This window comes from Octopus bimaculoides, chromosome 7, assembly GCF_046866305.1.
Source record: "Octopus bimaculoides isolate indiv1 chromosome 7, ASM4686630v1, whole genome shotgun sequence".
In the NCBI taxonomy this organism is placed as follows: domain Eukaryota; kingdom Metazoa; phylum Mollusca; class Cephalopoda; order Octopoda; family Octopodidae; genus Octopus; species Octopus bimaculoides.
In genome coordinates, this window is record NC_142934.1 from 91,038,839 (window position 1) to 91,057,778 (window position 18,940).

Here is an 18,940-nt window from a genome sequence, read left to right on the forward strand (position 1 = left end):
AAACTGGGTTTGGTCACAGGTCTGCTAAATCGAAGTTGATATGGGGACAGGTCACTTTAATATAGATTGACAGAATGTATAAAATGACAAAATTAAAAATTAACATTTTCGTGGTGATAATAATTTGAACGTCTGTATAAAAATATATACAGTCGGCTGCAATTATAATCACATCGATTATTATTATTGTTAATAATAATTATTATTATAGTGTGACTAAGCACAATGATTTTGGTGGAGGGGAAATAATAGGGGAATAGACAAGGTCGTGGCTTGAAATAGTATGACAGTCTTATATAAATGTGAACTCTAAATATACCCACAACCATATTTCGAACTCACAAATGTATCACATTAACTCAATTTCCGCAAAAATGAAACAGTTTTTAAATACCAACATATATTCCAAATATTAAAATATAACGAAGGAATTAAAATGATAAAGCGGATCATATGTTCTGGTATACGATGATCAAATACGTAAAAGAAAATCCGGTTTCAATTCCGGCTGAAGGTAATTGTAGTTTTCTTACTCCTCTAATATACTCGAGGAAAAGTGTGAACAACACAACTACCCATTTCTCCCGACTCTTAAAACTACACGAGCTTTCATTCAAGTCACCAAATATTTCAATATATTGTTGAAAGCGATACGGTTCCGATTCTCAAATGAAATAAAATTCATTTCATTTCAAGCATTTCTAAAATCCTTCAGAAAGGTGTGAACATCACAACACAATCTTAATTTCCTCATCACTTAAGAATCAGACACCTGTCTTACGTAAGAGAAAAAAAAATCAATGATACTACTATACACGGCCAGATATAACATTTTGATATTAAATATATTTTCATTACTCTGAAGATGATAATGGTCGCACAAACGATATCCTTGTGTTTTATACTAAGTGTAACATTTCTTTAAATAATTCGCCCGATCAGTGAAATAGGTTAGACATAAGAATGACTTTGAGGTGTCGGAGCAAACAACCGGGCAATGTCATGACCTCAGAAGTTAAAAGTACCGGCCAATATCAACGTCAAATCTACGTCACATATTATAACTACAATAGCGCAAACACAAACACCAAAAAAAAAAAGGAAAATGTTCTTACGGAAGACTCTACATGTCTAAATTGAAGAATCAGACTAAGAACTGTTTTTGCCCTGCAACACAATAAATAAATCAATAAAATAATAATAAAAAGAGAATCGCATTACAGGTTCAGTTCCAATGCACAGCCGTACTTCTTTCGTTTATATAACTGATAGTTTTCTGAAATGTGGGGCTTCAGAAATGTGTTTTCCTTTCCTTTTTTGATAGCAATGCAGTTGATTTATTTCTGGATAATCTTTTTGTACAAGAGATAAAGGCAGTGCCCATCACCCTTTACAAAGTCTTCAAAACTGGTAGGGGGGGAGAGACATCTTCATACTGGAGACCTGATCCAAATGCTGATAACAATGTGAGGTCTATTAAAGGAACTCATCATCACCATCATCATCATCATCATCATTTAACATCCGCTTCCCATGCTGGCACAGGTTGGACAGGATCTGGTAAGGTCAGGGACTGCACCAGGTTCCATAGTCTGTTTGGCATGGTTTGCTACAGCTGGATGCCCTTCCTAATGCCAACCACTTTACAGAGTGTACTGGGTGCTTTTTACATGGCACCAACACCAGTGCTTTTTATGTGGTATTAATGCCAATACCTTTTACATGGTACCAGCACCAGTACTTTTTACATGGTACCTTTATTTTCGGATATTTATTTTGTTGTAGTCGGCAGGTCTTCTTGAATAAAGCCATACGCCACGTATCTAGGTCCTCCGTCATCTCCTTCATAAGCTCAACATTTTGAGATCAAACTTCAATATTTCATCCCATGTCTTCCTGGGTCTCCCTCTTCCACAACTTCCCTCCACTCTAACCCTTTCGTTACTGTATTTATTTTGAGATGCTCTGTGTTTCTTTCAATTAATTTTAAATATAGCAAAGAATTTAGTAAAAATAACTTAAATTGTGACTAAGGTTTGGTGGAAGATTTTAATTCAGAACTTATGAAAACAAGACATTTGTACTTCAGAACCAGAGGTGGTTTCAGCCAGGTTGGTATCAAAAGGGTTAAATTGATCATTTGTTAACCCTTTTGTTACCATATTTCTGTTGAGATGTTCTGTGTTTCTTTCAATTAATTTTAAATATAACAAAGAATTTGGTAAAATAACTTAGTTATCATTCAGCTAGTGTTAGGAACATAAATTGTGACTAGGGTTTGGTGGAAGATTTTAATTCAGAACTTATGAAATCAAGACCTTTGTATTAGGTTGTCAAGAAAGTTCTTGTGGTTTTTAACCTTTAAATTCATATGCACATATCTCAGCTCAAACAAAACTTTATTAATCGAAATAAACACCACCAGAATCAACACACTTTTGCCAACACAAAACAAGTTTATTTATGCCAGTAGCGTAAAAATCCTGCGTTCTGGTGGAGATGAAGTCGTTGAAGGCGTGTTTGGCATTGTCTTGGTTTTTGAAGCATTTCTCACGCAGGAAGTTGTTGAGATGCTTGAAAAAGTGGTAGTTGGTAGGCGAGAGGTCTGGTGAGTATGGCGGATGAGGCAGAGTTTCGTAGCCCGATTCGTTCAACTTCTGCAGGGTCAGTTGTGTGATGTGCGGCCGAGCGTTGTCATGGAAAAGAATTGGTCCTTTTCTATTGACCAATGCTGGCTGTTGTTGTCGGAGTTTCTTATGCATTTCATCCATTTGCTGACAGTACTTCTCCACTATAATGGTTTTGCCCGGATCCAAAAAGCTGTGATGGATGAGACCGGCCGAAGACCACTGAACCGTCACCATGACTTTCTTTTGGTGCAACTTTGGCTTTGGGAAGTGCCGTGGAACTTTGTTGGCGTCCAACCACTGAGCTGAGCATCGCCGGTTGTCGTAAAGAATCCACTTTCTATCATGAGTCACAATCCAGTCGAGAAACAGGTCATTCTTGTTGCATAAAAGAAGTGTGTGTGTGTGTCAAATGGCACCTGTGCTGCAGTGGCACGTGAAAGTACCCATTACACTCTCGGAGTGGTTGGCATTAGGGAGGGCATCCAGCCATAGAAAACCATGCCGAATCAGACTGGAGGCTGGTGCGGCCATCCAGCTTACTAGCCTTGGTAAATTGTCCAACCTATGCTAGCATGGACAATGGATGCTAAATGAGGATAATGGTGATGATAATATATATGTGTGTGTGTGTGTGTGTATATATATATATATATATCATCATCATCATCATCATCGTTTAACGTCCGCTTTCTATGCTAGCATGGGTTGGACGACTTGACTGAGGACTGGTGAAACCGGATGGCAACACCAGGCTCCAATCTAAATTTGGCAGAGTTTCTACAGCTGGATGCCCTTCCTAACGCCAACCACTCAGATATATATATATATATATATATATATATATCCACATACATGTATAGAGTGTTTGAGGTGGTATATAGATATTCTGACTGCCTCCTTTTTCTCAATATACTAATATTGAGAAAAAGGAGGCAGTCAGAATTTTGGATAATTCTTTAGTAGCGCTTTCGTTCGTTTATCAAACTCATGAAGACAAAATCAAAATCATTGTGATTTTGTCTTGACGAGTTCGATAAATGACCGAAAGTGCAAATAAACAATTACCCAAAATTCTGACTGCCCCCTTTTTCTCAATATATATATATATCCTCATCATTCATCATCATTTAGCATCCATTGTCTATGCTGGCATGGGTTGGACGGTTTAACCAGGGCTGATTAGCTGGAAGGCTGCACCAGACTCCAGTCTGATTTGGTATGGTTTTCTACAGCTGGATGCCCTTCCTAATGCCAACGACTCCAAGAGTGTAGTGGGTGCTTTTATGTGCCACCAGCATGGGTGCCATTTGCATGACACCCGTTTATACCATAACTGCAGTTTTGCTTGGCTTGATAGGTCTTCTTCTCAAGCACAGCATAAGGCCAAAGATCATGGTTATTTCCTCTGTGAGGCCCAACATTTGAAAGGAGCTCAACCACTATGTCTCCGTGTGGTTAAGCACTCAAAAGGTGCTTTTTAAATGTGCCACCTGCACAGGTGCTGGTTACGTGGCACCAGCATCAGCCACAACTGCCATTTCACTTGGCTTGAAGGGTCTTCTCAAGCACAGCATATCGCCAAAGGTCTCAGTCATTAGTCATTGCCTCTTTGAGGCCCAAAGTTCACAGATCATGCTTCACCACCTCATCTCATATCTTCCTGGGTCTACCTCTACCACAGGTTCCTTCTATAGTTAGGGATCGGTACTTCTTTACACAGCTGTCCTCGTCCATACACATCATATGACTATACCAGCCCAGTCGTGTCTCTTGCATACCACATCTGATTCCTCTTATGCCTAATTTTTCTCTCAAGATGTTTATACTCTGTCGAACAGGCACACTGCACATCAAGTGAATCTTACTGGCTTCATTTCTTTCAAGCTTATGCATTTCCTTGGCTGTCACAGCCCATGTTTCACTGCTATGTAGCATAGCTGTTCACACACAGGCATCATACAATCTCCCTTTCACTCTGAAAGAGAAGCCCTTTGATGCCAGTAGAGGCAGGAGCCCTCTAAATTTTCCCCAGCCTAATCTTATTCTCACAGCTATGCTCTCAGGGCACCCCAGTCCGCTACTAACTTGATTACCAAGGTAACGGAAGCTATCTACTACCTCTAACTTACCCCCATGGCAGTTGATGGAGTCTATTTTCTGTACATTTTCGGTGTTTATTGTACCTGTGCATTTTCCACACACGTCCATAGCTTACACCGGGAACATCTTATGGAGTTTCTACCTACACCTTTTCTACAGATTGAGCAGGGCCATCAACTTGAAGGGATTTGTGATTTGTCTGCCTTCCTACTTACTAAGACTTTGGTCTTTGCTAGGTTGACTGTGAGGCCCTTCGATTTTAGACTTTGTTTCCATACCTCGAACTTCTTCTCTAGTTCTGGTAGTGGTTCAGCTTTTAGAGCAAGGTCATCAGTATAGAGGAGCTCCCAAGGATATCCTGTCTTGAATTCCTCTGTTACTGCCTGGAGGACTATAATGAACACACACACACATTGAAAATGGGAAGGCTGGTTTATGGGATTGCCTTAGGTTTCCTGTCCATAAAGGGTTTAGCTTTATAGTGTATCGTCAGATCCCAAAAACCTGTTGGGCCCATGATCTCTTAATATATACTGCTCTACATCTTAGTGAGTGCTTCTTCTTCCAGATTTATCATCATCATCATCATCCTTATCAGTGCTTAATGTCCGTTTTCCATGCTGGCATGGGTTGGACGGTTTGACTGGGGACTGGCAAGCCAGGAGGCTGCATCAGGCTCCAATTTAATCTGGCAATGTTTCTACAGCTGGATGCCCTTCCTAATGCCAACCACTTTGAGAGTGTAGTGGGTGCTTTTTATGTGCCACCTGGTATAAAATTGACTATAAGAAAATAAACCATCTATTTTATACGGATGACTTAAAACTCTATGGTAAAGAGAATAATGAGCTTGAAGGCTTATTACATACTGTGAAAGCATTCAGTGACGACATCAGGATGGAATTTGGTCTTGATAAATGTGAGATGGCCACTTTCCAGAAAGGGAAACTGAAGACTTCAAATTCAGTTGTGTTAGCCAGAAATGAAGGTGGATAGGGTTAATATCAGAAGAAAACTGCATGGAGTTAGCTAGAGTAGATATAGACTCCTATGTAGGTAATAGTGAAAAATGTTTATTAAAAGCTGCTTGAGTCACAGCAAGACACAGGGAAACCAAAATCCCAATCAAAGTTAAAAACCAGAAAAAGAACAGAAATTATCAGACTGGCAGAAGAAGGCATTCTGTGGTAGGTTCCCAAAGATAGTTGCAGCAAATAGTGGTAGTGAGGCATGGTTATGGTTGCAGAAAGGAAAGCTGAAAAGGGAGACAGAAAGTTTGTTAGTAGCTGCACAAGATCAAGCACTAAGGACTAATTCGATAAAAGCCAAGATAGACAAAAACCAAGTAGATTCCCAATGTAAATTATGCGGAAAGCGTTACTCATATAGTAAGTGAATGTAGCTTGCTGGCACAAAATGAATACAAGCAATCTACTGGGAGCTATGTAGAAAGCTAGGATTTGAACATATTGATAAATGGTATGAACATGAACCTAGTAAAGTATTAGAAAGTAAGAAATACAAGATGTTATGGGATTTTAACTTTCAGACTGACAGAGTAATAGAAACTAGAAGGCCTGATTTGGTAGTAGTAGATAAAGAGAATAGAAAGTGCCAGATAACTTACAGTCCCAAATGATGAGATAACAATAATAATAAGTATAGAAAAAATAGCAAAGTACCAGGACCTAGCTATTGAATTACAGAGACTATAGAAAGTGTGGGTAACATGTATCCCAGTAGTTATAGGTGCATTGGGAACTATCCCTAAAGATCTGAACAGCTGGATAGAGGAAATAGGCATAAAACCTGGTTTAGTACAGCTGCAGAAAACAGTGTTATTAGGGACAGCTAGGATATTTAGGAGGGTTCTTGGCATCTAAGGTTACTTGTTGTAACCTGAAATTAAGATTCTTTTTTTTCCAGCAGTCTAATCTGTTAAGTGTATATGAAAATAATAACAACAACAACAACAACAACAATAATAATAATAATAATAATAATAATAATAATAATAATAATAATAATAATAATAATAATAATAAGATTAATAATCATAATCTGTCCTGTTGGGGTATAGTGGCATCCTGTCAGTTGCCTGTATTTTGGTCAGGTCCCTTGTCTGGGAATAACTTCCTCCCTTCCTTCCATCTGTCTTGGATGCCCTGGGATAGGTTATACTTACTGGCCTTTCTCTTCTAAGTCTGGTGAGAGGGAGTGTTATAGATTGAGATTAAGTTCAGAAAACAATAACGATAATAAAGATAACAGCTGACGGAGGTGACATATAACTATCGACTGTTGATATAACCTTTTTAACAATATTATTAAAATCACAAGATAGGTCACCTATCACTCTATTTCTTATGTGTTAATCATTTGAGTTTAACACACATATCTAATACAGAAGTTGTGTGATATAATATAGTATCTTGTTAATCTGATCAAAGAGGAGAACCAGGTACTCTTCTAGATATTTGCAAATTTATTAGTTAAAACCAGAGGAGGTATGGTTACAGCCATGCTCTTTGCAGTTCTTCCTAGATTTATGAGATTATTGCCATTGATGGCTTTGTTTGAATTTCTGTCAGTGGCATGGGAATTTCAGAGGGTTCTATTCAGGAGAGGAAGGATTGGTTACTGTTTAGTTAAATAGTGACACATAGAGTGGAGGATGAGATGAGGAGAGATAGGTGGGTCAGAGTAAAAGCTGTATGTTGTTTGCTAGTTTAGGTCTAATAAGATCTATTGTTGTAGTGATGGAACCAGCTAATGGACATAACAGTATGTTTATGCAATAGTCATGGATGGGCTGTAGCATGTTGGAGAATGATTATGTTCTTGTTTGGTGGAGAAAAAAAGTATAAACTTCTTCCAAGATCCACAAAGCTGTTGTTTCACTTTAGATCAACCCTGATTGAGTAGACTACGTATTACCCTACCACCCTATTTTTTTCTTATATAAATGAAAAAAAGGGCTACATTCAAGAACTTTTGCAGGATCTCCAAGACAAGTGGGAGAAAGGGAAAAATTATTCTCATATTGGCGTATCTGGTCTGAATGCTTGCCTAAAACTGGTGTTCATTGACAATATCAAGACACTTTAATGCGATGGTTAGTCATGTGTTCTTCTTAGGTTGTTCAAAAATTTGGAAGTTTTTGTGTGTAGACATTGACCACACACATCATCCTCATCATCATCATTTAACATCCGTTTTCCATGCTGGCATGGGTTGGAGAGTTTGACTGAAAACTGGTAAGCCGGGGAGCTGCTGGGCCAGGTTCCAATCTGATTTGGCAATGTTTCTACAGCTGGATGCTCTTCCTAATGCCAACCACTCCAAGAGTATTATAGTGGGTGCCTTTTATGTGTCACTGGTACAGGTGTCATTGATGTGACACCGGCATCGCCCATGACTACAATATCACTTGGCTTCACAGATCTTCACAAGCACAGTGTATCATCAAAGGTCTCCATCACCTGTTACTGTCTCCATGAGGCCCATCACTCGAGTGGTGCTTTTATGTGCCACTGGCAAGGGTGCTAGTCAGATGGTGCTGGCAGAATTTCCAATTATTTAATTAACCTGCATCGTTATACAAGTATGGAAGACAAACATTAAGTAATGATGATGATGATGATGATGATGATGATGATGATGATGATGATGATGATGATGATGGTGATGATGATGGTGATGATGATGATGATGATGATGTACATTGAATAAATTAATGGATCAATGTTTGATAAACATAATGATTACGAATCTTCTGTATTTAACTTGCTGGATTATAAAATCATCATCATTTAGTGTCTGTTGTTCATGCTGGCATGGGTTGGACAGTTCAACCATGGCTGGTAAGCTGGAAGGCTACACCAGACTCCAGTCTGATTTAGCATTGTTTCTACAGCTGGATGCCCTTCCTAATGCCAACCACTCCATGAGTCTGTAGTAACGCCTTGTCTCATGCGCGTGCGTAGTCATCAATATCCAAGTTTGGCGCCCTTATTCATTCTCTTTTTCTCGCCGGCCGACGAAGAGGACAGACATCCAACAGAGCTCTCTCACATGGCTGCCTATTTTCCTCTGTAAATAAATATTGTTGTGTTGATGGATCGGAATCTGCGTTACGTTGTTTCAACAGATTTAATATAGGAAAGCGGGTGTACACCTAATAGTGTATAACTACTTTCCTATAATTGGTGACCCCGACGTGATGCGATTCACACAGCCCTTCTGATGTGAATCCGACATGATTCGATTCATACGGCCCTTCTGATGTAAATCCAACGTGATTCGTTCATACAGCCCTTCTGATCTGTACAGCCAACGTGATCCTGTTCACACAGTTTTTCTTACAAACTGGTGACCCGCCGACGTTGATTCCAACACGCAGCCAACGTGAAAAGTTCACATAACTTTCCAAAAATGGTGACTTAATGCCAGTAATAGACCAACCGTTCTTTCAGTTTTTTTCACCACATTTTTTTTTCTATTTCGTCTGTTTGTCTTCGACAAACCGACTGGTGCGAGGCTAGTGTAGTGAAACTAACACCTCGATCGCCATTAGATACAAAACTACCTATCGCCATTATACACAAAGAAGCCATCTTCCCCGCTGTTAAATATAAACAAGCGCGGGCGTAGTGGAAAACAGATTTGCCTGTCATCACGTGACTGATTATTATTCGAAGCGGCAAATCCTTTGAACTGTTCCCGCCAGAACGCAAACTGACCAATCACAGCCCTTAATAAGGTCACGTGATAGTGTTTTTCTAATACCTATTTGGGAGCCTACCCATCAACTATAAATAGATCAAATTATACCCGGCAAATTTGTCTCGGTTCAGATCTCTTAGAGACCTGTTCCATGTACCACACGGCAGCAGCAGCAGCAGCCAGCGTCAACACCAATTATAGGAAAGTAGTTATACACTATTAGGTGTACACCCGCTTTCCTATATTAAATCTGTAGAAACAACGTAACGCAGATTCCGATCCATCAACACAACAATATTTATTTACAGAGGAAAATAGGCAGCCATGTGATAGAGCTCTGTTGGACATCTGTCCTCTTCGCCAGCCGGCGAGAAAAAGAGAATGAATAAGGGCGCCAAACTTGGATATTGATGACTACGCATGCGCACGAGACAAGGCGTTACTACAAGTCTAATGGGTGCTTTTACATTCCATTGGCACAGGTGCCATTTGCGTGACACCAGTATCTGCTATGACTGTGATTTTGCTTGGCTTGATGGCTCTTCTTCTCAAGCACGACATAATCTCACCTCTGTGAGGCCCAATGCTCAAAAGATGCATTTTACGTGCCACCAGCACATGTGCCAGTTACCTGACACCAGCATTGGCCATGAGTACTATTTCACATAGCTTGACAGGTTTTCTCAAGCACAGCATATCACCAAAGATCTTGGTCACTAGTCATTGCCTCCAAAGGCCTAAAGTTTGAAGATTATGCTTCACCACCTCATTCCATGTCTTACTGGGGTCTACCTCTACCACAGGTTCCTTCTATAGTTAGAAATCAGCACTTCTTTACACAGCTGTCCTCGTCCATATGCACCACATGACCATAACAGGGCAGTCATCTCTCATGCACACCACATCTGATGCTTCTTACACTCAACTTTTCTTTCAAGATGCTTACACTCTGTCTTGTACATTGACATTGCATATCCAGCAAAGCATACTGGCTTCATTTCTTTCAAGCTTACACATGTTCTTGGCTGACACAGCCTATTTTTCACTGCCATGTAGCATGGCTGTTTACACACAGGCATCATACAATCTGCTTTTTACTCTGAGGGAGAGGCCCTTTGTTGCCAGCAGAGGTAAGAGCTCACTAAACTTTGCCCAGCCTAGTCTTATTCTCACAGTAATGCTCTTTGAGCATGCATCTCCACTACTCACTTGGTTACTTAGATAATGGAAGCTATCTATTACCTCTAGCTTACTCCACTTGCAGTTGATGGGGGTTAAGCTAGAGGTAGTAGATATCAACATCTATTGACATTCTGTTAAACTCAGGTCAGGCCCACAGCAGTGATAGATGAAAGTAATAATTGGTGTGTGTTACTGGACACTACAAATAATGGTTTATTGCCTTTTGTTGATTACAACATAAGCGTGTCACTTGAAAGTGAAAGAAAAGGGAGGGAAAACAATACACTGAGACAAGCAACATAGATTCTCCTCAATGGCCGAGCAGCTCTCTGGCCTGATGTTAAATTTGTCAGAAGAGTAAGTGAGAGACTACCAGAGAGGGGAAAAGCAACATGATCTGTATTAACTTGGGATATCTCTGTCCAAAGTTGAATTCACTCAAGTTTTATTACTGTTGATTTAAAAGTTCTTGAATCTTTGTCCAGATTGTTTGGCACAAAAACTTGTATAGTTCTTTCAAAGATTGCTGCTACAACCATAATAGCCAGCCAGTGCTGATTGGTTGAGCTATATTTTCATAGGTGTTAATAGCTTTTATGACAATACTATTCCTTTTATGGAAATATATTAGCTTGTGGTTCTAGACTGGGAAAATTTGAGAGCTATGGTCGAATAGGGTCTCACTGTAGATTTATCTTGGTGAAAGTACTTTCTGAACTTAGGTAGGATCATGTCGAAACAACCAGTCCTTCTCTTCAGAGCTAGGGGACACTTCAGCCTCTATCAGTGACTATTGCCATTCTGCTAAACTCAGGTCAGGCCCACTGTGGAATACTCCCCCCACATCTGCGATGTTAATCCTGCAGCTGCTGCATGTACAAACATCCTTGACTGCATCCAGAAAAGTTCCACGTGACTTGTACTTCTCTGGATGCAAATACTCTTTGGCTTCAGGTCTAAAGGCACACTTCCTCTTTACCTTTTCAACTGCTATAATAATGGCCTTTGTCCTTCAGAATTAAACAGATTCATGACACCCTCATTCAGGCATCCCCACTTACTTCTCCTTCTTTCATCATTTGTATCATGTCCAACACCCCAGTTCCCCACTAAGCTCTGTCCTCCCTTCCTAGAATGTTGTCCCTCTGGAAATCCCTCCCCACCACTGTTCCTGTTGTTTCCACAAGAGTTGTCTTACAGAAGTTCAAGAGGAATATTAATGATATCGATCTCACCAATCTAGGAGTCACTGAGAAAGCCATGGATATTGCACATTTCTCCAGTAATAAAAAGTCTAATAGTGGCTGTTATTGTTGTTTAGGATCAGATCAACTTAATTGTGCAGACTCCAATCATAAACATCCAGTTGTTTTAGAACAATCTTGGATCATATTACCTTAAAGCATTCTTCTTTGATTACAGTGATTATTGTTTTATTTGATGGTGGTTTAACTGCTATTTTTAGCAGGGTAGTTATTTCGCCATGAAATTAAGAACAGTTTTTTTGTGAGCCTGTTTGGTCATCCGTAGTTAACATATTTTAGAGACATGCGCAATGCCCCTATCCGGGTCTTGATGACGTCAGCCACGTGACTGCATTAATCAGTCTTTCAGTTGAAGTCGACACGAAAGCCAAGATCGGGGAAATCTAGCGGCAGCGGCTCCTCGTCTTCACCTACATAGTCTTCTTTTATTGCCGAATAAGAACTGAACGTAAGTCATCACCTTTTTTTCCCCTCAATCATTATTTCAATACAGCAAATATCTATCACCATCGATCTCTGAAGACGCAAAGATTACTGACACACAGACAGATATATTAAAAAAGAAAAATGTAGGATTTCACTTTCCAAGAAATTCTTAAAATCTTTAATTTATGATTTCTACATAATTTTTTTTTTTTTTTCTAATTTTAATCCTTTAGAGATTAATTAACTGCATATTCCTATCAATCACAGACACAAATCAGTAATTATACAAAGATATTCTCTTTCTCTCTATCTATATATATATTTAGTACAAGGAATGTCTTCATTGTCTGAGCATTGTTAATGCGGGGAGAATGTTGGCGATGGAAGAATAATTCCAGCTTAAACAATATATATTATGTATATTTGTGACTTGATCTGTGAAATTCTAAACTGCAAAGAATAGGTTAATAAAGGTTACAGAAAGCCTAACCTCATCTTTTGACGCCCATAAACTAGGCCAGTGCCCTCTAATCACTCATTTATATTTGATCTTGTAATATCTTTCCCATTATCGGGGTAAATTGAATTGTTACATAATATTCTTAATTATTACTTTTAATTCAACATGTTTTATATTTATTAATAGATATTTAATTTTTCATATTGAGTGGTTTTTAACAACGAGTGTCTATAATTATGTAAATTGTTGCCGGTGAAAATATTTGTCCTTGAGAGAGAAATGTTAAATTGATGGCATTGGTTGGAAGTCAAACTTGGGATTATTGTATCGGTTCATGAATGGCTTATTTCTTTTTCTTTTAATTATTATTTCTGCCTAAAATAATTTTGGTGTTGAAAGTCACGGTGTTGGCCACGCGACTCTACTCTTCCTCGTTTAAATGGAAGCTGGTTGAGTGGAACATTGAAGGAAAATGTCGTTTCGGTCACCGCCGCCAAATTTGTTGACCTCGTGGGTTGCTTTAGAACAAATAAGCCATATATTCCACCTTGAATATATCTATCTTTTAATATCTGAATGTCTGCTGTCGATATTATATAAAAATGGACATCTCTCTTGTCAAGTGGGAGACGAGTTCACACGTACTTGTACATGTCTTTTTTTTTTAAATATGGAAGTATTTTAATTTCAAATTAAATGTCCTTTTTTTACTTTTTGCTGCTAAACTGAATAAATCATTTTCAATATTGTCAAAGTCTTAATATTAATGTGAGTCAATGCTACTCTAAGCTATTTCATTTAGATCTCGATGTTCTTTTTAACCTTTCTCAAAGTCACTATCTTTAACTAAAGTTGTATCATCGCCATTTCTTCTTCTTAAATCCTCGACCCTTCCCCGAATTTTTAAACCTCTCTCATCGTCAATTTATTTACTTATTAAATGTGACAATCCCATATTTCTTAAGGGAACTTGTTTCGTGTCTAATGTACAATACGAAGCAGATTTATGCAAAATTCATTACCTGAATTTCTAAATTAGGTCACGCTATTACACAAACTTAATATTAACTTAGTTCTCCCAAATGATACGATTTGCAAAGTTCAAATTCCTATTTAGGTATTTCCACAAATAATGATTTCATTTGCTTTTAAGTGACAGAACGCTTTCTCACAACTCGTCCTCCATTCACCCAACACTTGAGTGCTTTCATATCTTCACTAATTATCTTCGCATTCACTTGTAGGACCATCTTTAAGTGATTATAAAATTATAATTCTCAACGTTTAAATTTTTTCAGAATATTCATGCTTTATAATTTTATATTCAGTTATCTAGGTTTTTTTAAAAAATAGTTTCTTCCTCCGATCGATCGTCAATAGAATTCACTTTTCGCATAAATTTTCTATTGATAAAATCTTACCTTGATGAATGTCATATCACGAATTACCGACCGCTTTCTAATTACTTGAAAGTCAAACATTTTTATCGACTATTGACGAATTAAAATATATAATATTTATACATATTCTGAAATTCACAATTATATTAGTATTGCATTTTTTGTTTATTTGAATAATGATAGAAACGATAATTTTTTTTTTTTTTTTTTTTTTTTTTTTTAGTTCTGCAAACTAATATTTTTTTCCTTTTTTTAAAAAATTTCAGATGGCAAAACTTGGATTTGCTGAAAATTTCGCTCTCAGTGGAGCAGCTGCTATTATATCCAAGACAGCCGCAGCTCCAATAGAACGAGTAAAGCTGCTGGTTCAAAATCAAGATGAAATGTTAAAGAGTGGTAGGCTGAAGGAGCCTTACAAGGGTGTAATTGACTGCACAATGAAGACCTTCAGGTCGGAGGGTATTTTACCATTCTGGCGTGGCAACTTGGCTAATTGCATCAGATATTTCCCAACCCAGGCTCTCAACTTTGCTTTCAAAGATCAGATCAAAATCATGTTTAAATCTAGTAAGGCAGATAGTTATACTTTGAAGTTTTCCAAGAATGTGGCATCAGGCGGTGTTGCTGGAGCTTTGTCCCTGTGCTTTGTCTATTCCCTCGATTATTGCCGAACCCGTTTAGCTAATGACGCCAAGAGCAGCAAAAAGGGTGGTGAGCGCCAATTCAACGGTATGGTCGACGTCTACCGCAAAACAATAGCATCTGATGGTGTTGCCGGACTTTACAGAGGTTTTGTGATCTCTTGTGTTGGAATCGTTGTCTACAGAGGGTGCTATTTCGGTTTCTATGACACCTTGAAACCAATCGTCATTGGTGACGAAGCCAGTCTCTTAATGTCCTTCGCACTTGGTTATATTGTAACCATCAGTGCTGGTCTTGTCTCTTATCCTATTGATACCATCAGGAGAAGAATGATGATGACATCCGGTGAAGCAGTCAAATATAGTGGATCCATTGACTGTACGATGAAGATCGTCAAATCAGAAGGATTTATGTCATTGATGAAGGGTGCTGGTGCAAACATCCTCAGAGGTGTTGCCGGAGCTGGTGTCTTGTCAGGGTTTGATAAATTCAAAGAACTGTATGTGGCTTTCCGTATGGGTAGATCATCCTAATATAATCTGTTAATTAGGAGAGGCAAAGTGAAATAAGAATTTGGTAGATAAAATTTTTCAAAGTTTTAGACAGTAATGCTGTGACTTTCAAAAGAACCTGGTTTGATTGTATGCAAATTGACCAGCCCGGGGCTCAGTTGGTAAGACCAAGTTATTGAGCACAAACTTCACCTATTACCTGTATTTTAAAGTACCTTTTGAAGATGGACCCGACTTGTCGCAGTTAATTAATAAACAAAATTAACTCGTTACTCTTGTTCTAAAGTTGTGCTTTTTCTTTACTGTCATTTCCTGGTTCCACAATGTTAAATTTTGTTAATGAATTTTGGAATTTTTATTTTACTAAACCCCATGCCTAGATAAAAGGGGTTAAAAAAAAAAACTCAGCCTATAATTTATCTTAAATTTACTGTAATCTTAATTTTTTTCAACAGAATCACAGCATTCTTGGAATGTATGTTATATTCTCTTATTTTCCATTAATTTTTATTGTAAATGCAATTCCTCTTAGTTCTTGGTTGGGTGTCCATTCTGTAGATTTAGCCTGTAAGTTTGTTACTCCACCTCCATTTTCAGATGGGTTATGTGATAAAAAAAAAATTTAGTTTGGGAAGTTAGCCCCCCCCCCCCCCTTAATTTTCTATTGATAGGGTGTGGTAGATCTAAGGAATTTTGGTGGGAGATTGTGATAATTTGTATCACGAAAATATTCTAGTGTTAATGTGATTGGACAAGTTTATCACTTATCATTGTTAAACTCGTGTCCTGTCTGTATTTTTTTCCCTGGCTTGCAATTGTCATAGAGGTCAATTGATTTATTGACCCACTGCAAGAATGACCAAGGAGTTAGACTTATTCAGTTTATCCAAGTCAAAATTGTCATGGTGATTTATGGAACAGCTTACACTAAAACATATAAAAAAAACAAACCTGGACATGTAACTGAATCTAACCTATTAACATTTATATCTGGCCAAAATATTCCAGATGTTTTATGTTCAAACTGGTCAGATCTGGCCTCTCCCACCAACCGTACAATATCATTCTAAAAATTTACCTTATCAAAATTTGCATCTTTATCTCAGTAAATTTTAATATGTAGGGTGTTTTGGGGTTTATAAATTTTATTGGGGGGCTAAATATTAGGTTTTGTACCTTTATGTAATTTATTGATCTTTAGCATAATTTGGGCATGTTAGCTTGACTTTAGGGGGATTCTCTCAGTTTTAACGATATTTCTTTGGGAAATGTCAACTATATATTTCACTTTATTCTATGAATAAAATGAAATGAGCAGACACTTGTAGTAATTGGAATTATTCTGTATTAGGTCCTCTAAGCCAGCGCTTCCTAAACTCTTGGTCAGGACCCCATTGGGGGTTGCAAAAATTAAATTCAAACACTTGAATTTCAGTTTATTCTACAAATGCATATTTAATACCTGGAGTCACGAAAAATCTTGATTAAAAAGTTTAAGAAATGTTGAAATAATGACCTGTACCAGAAAAAAGATAAATATTTAACTCACTAAACTTTGGAAACTTAAAATTGAACAAAGAAGCACTTAAAATATGACCAAGTCTTTATATCCATGACAACTGCACTATTGTTTTATACAGTGTTTATTGCCATAAATATAGTGACTTTTGTGGAAATAAATGGAAGAAATAAGTGATTGTGTTTTGTTATTTACCATCTACAAATCTGATTTGTAGTTGACCAGTTGACATAGCTATTACTTTTGTTTTGAGAAATAATGGTACTCTTGATTAATAGAAATCAGAAATTGTGGTGTTTACATTTTCAAAGATTAGCAAGATTTGGTAGCTTAATAGGAAACTAGTATCAGTTAAATTTGTTCAGATTCGCAAGGAATTCTATTGATAACCTTTAACTTCTTGCTAACAATTTGTGATGCTTCAAATGCTATCATAGTTCCATAGGAAGGAAAACGATTGGAAGCTTGGGTGAATCTTGATGATTCCATGCTTTTGAACACATGAAAATAAAACTTATTTTTCTACATCAAACACACCTTAATTTGAAAAAAAGACCAAATGATAGTTTGAGCATTTATCAGGTGAATAAATCCTGTTTGTTTCCAGATACGAAAATGCATATCGCATCCACTGACACTGCGATTAATACAAAATGACCTTTGACCTGTTGTCAACTACAAATCGGATTAACTTGAAGGTCATGTCTTAATATTAAAAGCTAAATATTTCCTCTGCTGCTCTTGTGTAATCAGCAAGTTTGCTGCTATAAACCGTTGAGGTTTGGATTTTTTTTTTTTCAATTTAAACCAGCCAAAATATTCTACCTTTTTATGTTCAAACTGGCCAGATCTAGACTCTCACATTCTTTTTCTGAGAGCAAACAATCACATTTGAAATATTTAAGCTACCAGATGATGTGATTAATTCAAAACAATGTGAATAAATAAGCATTACATTTGACAGCTTAAACTGTTGGCTAGCTGGTGCTTTGCCAGTCATTTCCTGTTAATCTCCTTCAAGCAGTCATCACTGAGTATCTGTCAGCTGTGGAGTTAATATTGGCACATCTTACCAAACCTGCAGCAGCTTTGAAATGCACTTCACAAAAGTACAATGGAAAGAAAACAGAAACCTTGAAATCAAGAACAGTTATATGACCTACCTATGTGCTTTAGATAATTCCAGATGCCACAGAAGCTTAGCGTGGACATGAATGAAAATACTTAAGGGTACCTGTTAAAGACGGTTAAGTCCTACAGATGATGTGTTGTTGGGAAGATGTTTGTGATTCACAAGACTACATTTGGAGAGAAATATAATTAATTCCAGTAACTTTGCTCTTCATCTGTTAGTGATACCAAAGGTTAAGCTTTGTGGGGGTTTGAAAACTGAAGAGAGATGAATATGTTTGATAATGCTTTAGACACCAACTTGGGTTTGTTTTGTCCTACTAATCCATCTGTCACTCAAGTACTGGGTCAAAGTGATTGCCTATACTCTTCCACAAATTGTGTTTACGTAAGACATTACATTCTAAGTTTTTGGATGCATTAATTAAAACTTAGAGCTGCTTGTATATGTAGAACAAGTTACGAACCTGGCTAAGGTATGCATTAGCACTTTCATATGCATGATGGATTTTAAGTTTCTTCCTATGAAATTCACTCTAGGTTTCGGTTGACGCAAGAGTAGTAGAAGACAGCCAGGGTGCCATGGAAGCATTTAATAGGATACAAAATCACTGGATATTCCAAATGTATGTTCCAAATTTGGACCAACCTGTTTGTTTTGAAAGTTGTGATTGTGTAGATGATGAAAATGCATAATTTCTCAAGTTATGTGTTTATGCTATCTGTGTAGAGGTTATGAGTTCAAATCTGCTATTGGTATTTTATTTTACTATGCCTTGGCTTTTCATCCCATGTGTTTGTTTTTTTTTCTCTCTTTTTTGTACAGTTCATCTAAGATATTGGATATCTTTTTAAACCACTAGAGATTTAACTGCTATTTCTAGCAGGTCAAGCAGCTACATAGAGGGCCTCATATGTCTTGTTCATTTTGTTGGTTTATAGATACCA

The 18,940-nt window shown here is 37.6% G+C and overlaps 1 protein-coding gene across 1 annotated transcript; it reads left to right on the plus strand.

Moving 5' to 3' along the window:
* Positions 1-12,241: 12,241 nt before the first annotated feature.
* On the plus strand, positions 12,242-17,035 carry LOC106870577 (uncharacterized). The gene is made up of 2 exons (XM_014916704.3): positions 12,242-12,350; positions 14,455-17,035. Exon 2 carries the CDS (start codon positions 14,455-14,457, stop codon positions 15,361-15,363), a length of 909 nt encoding a protein of 302 aa, XP_014772190.1. The 5' UTR covers positions 12,242-12,350; the 3' UTR covers positions 15,364-17,035.
* Positions 17,036-18,940: the final 1,905 nt, after the last annotated feature.

Bases quoted from the DNA above. Each gene is read 5' to 3' on its own strand.
- LOC106870577 (XM_014916704.3), top strand. From the start codon at position 14,455: ATGGCAAAACTTGGATTTGCTGAAAATTTCGCTCTCAGTGGAGCAGCT.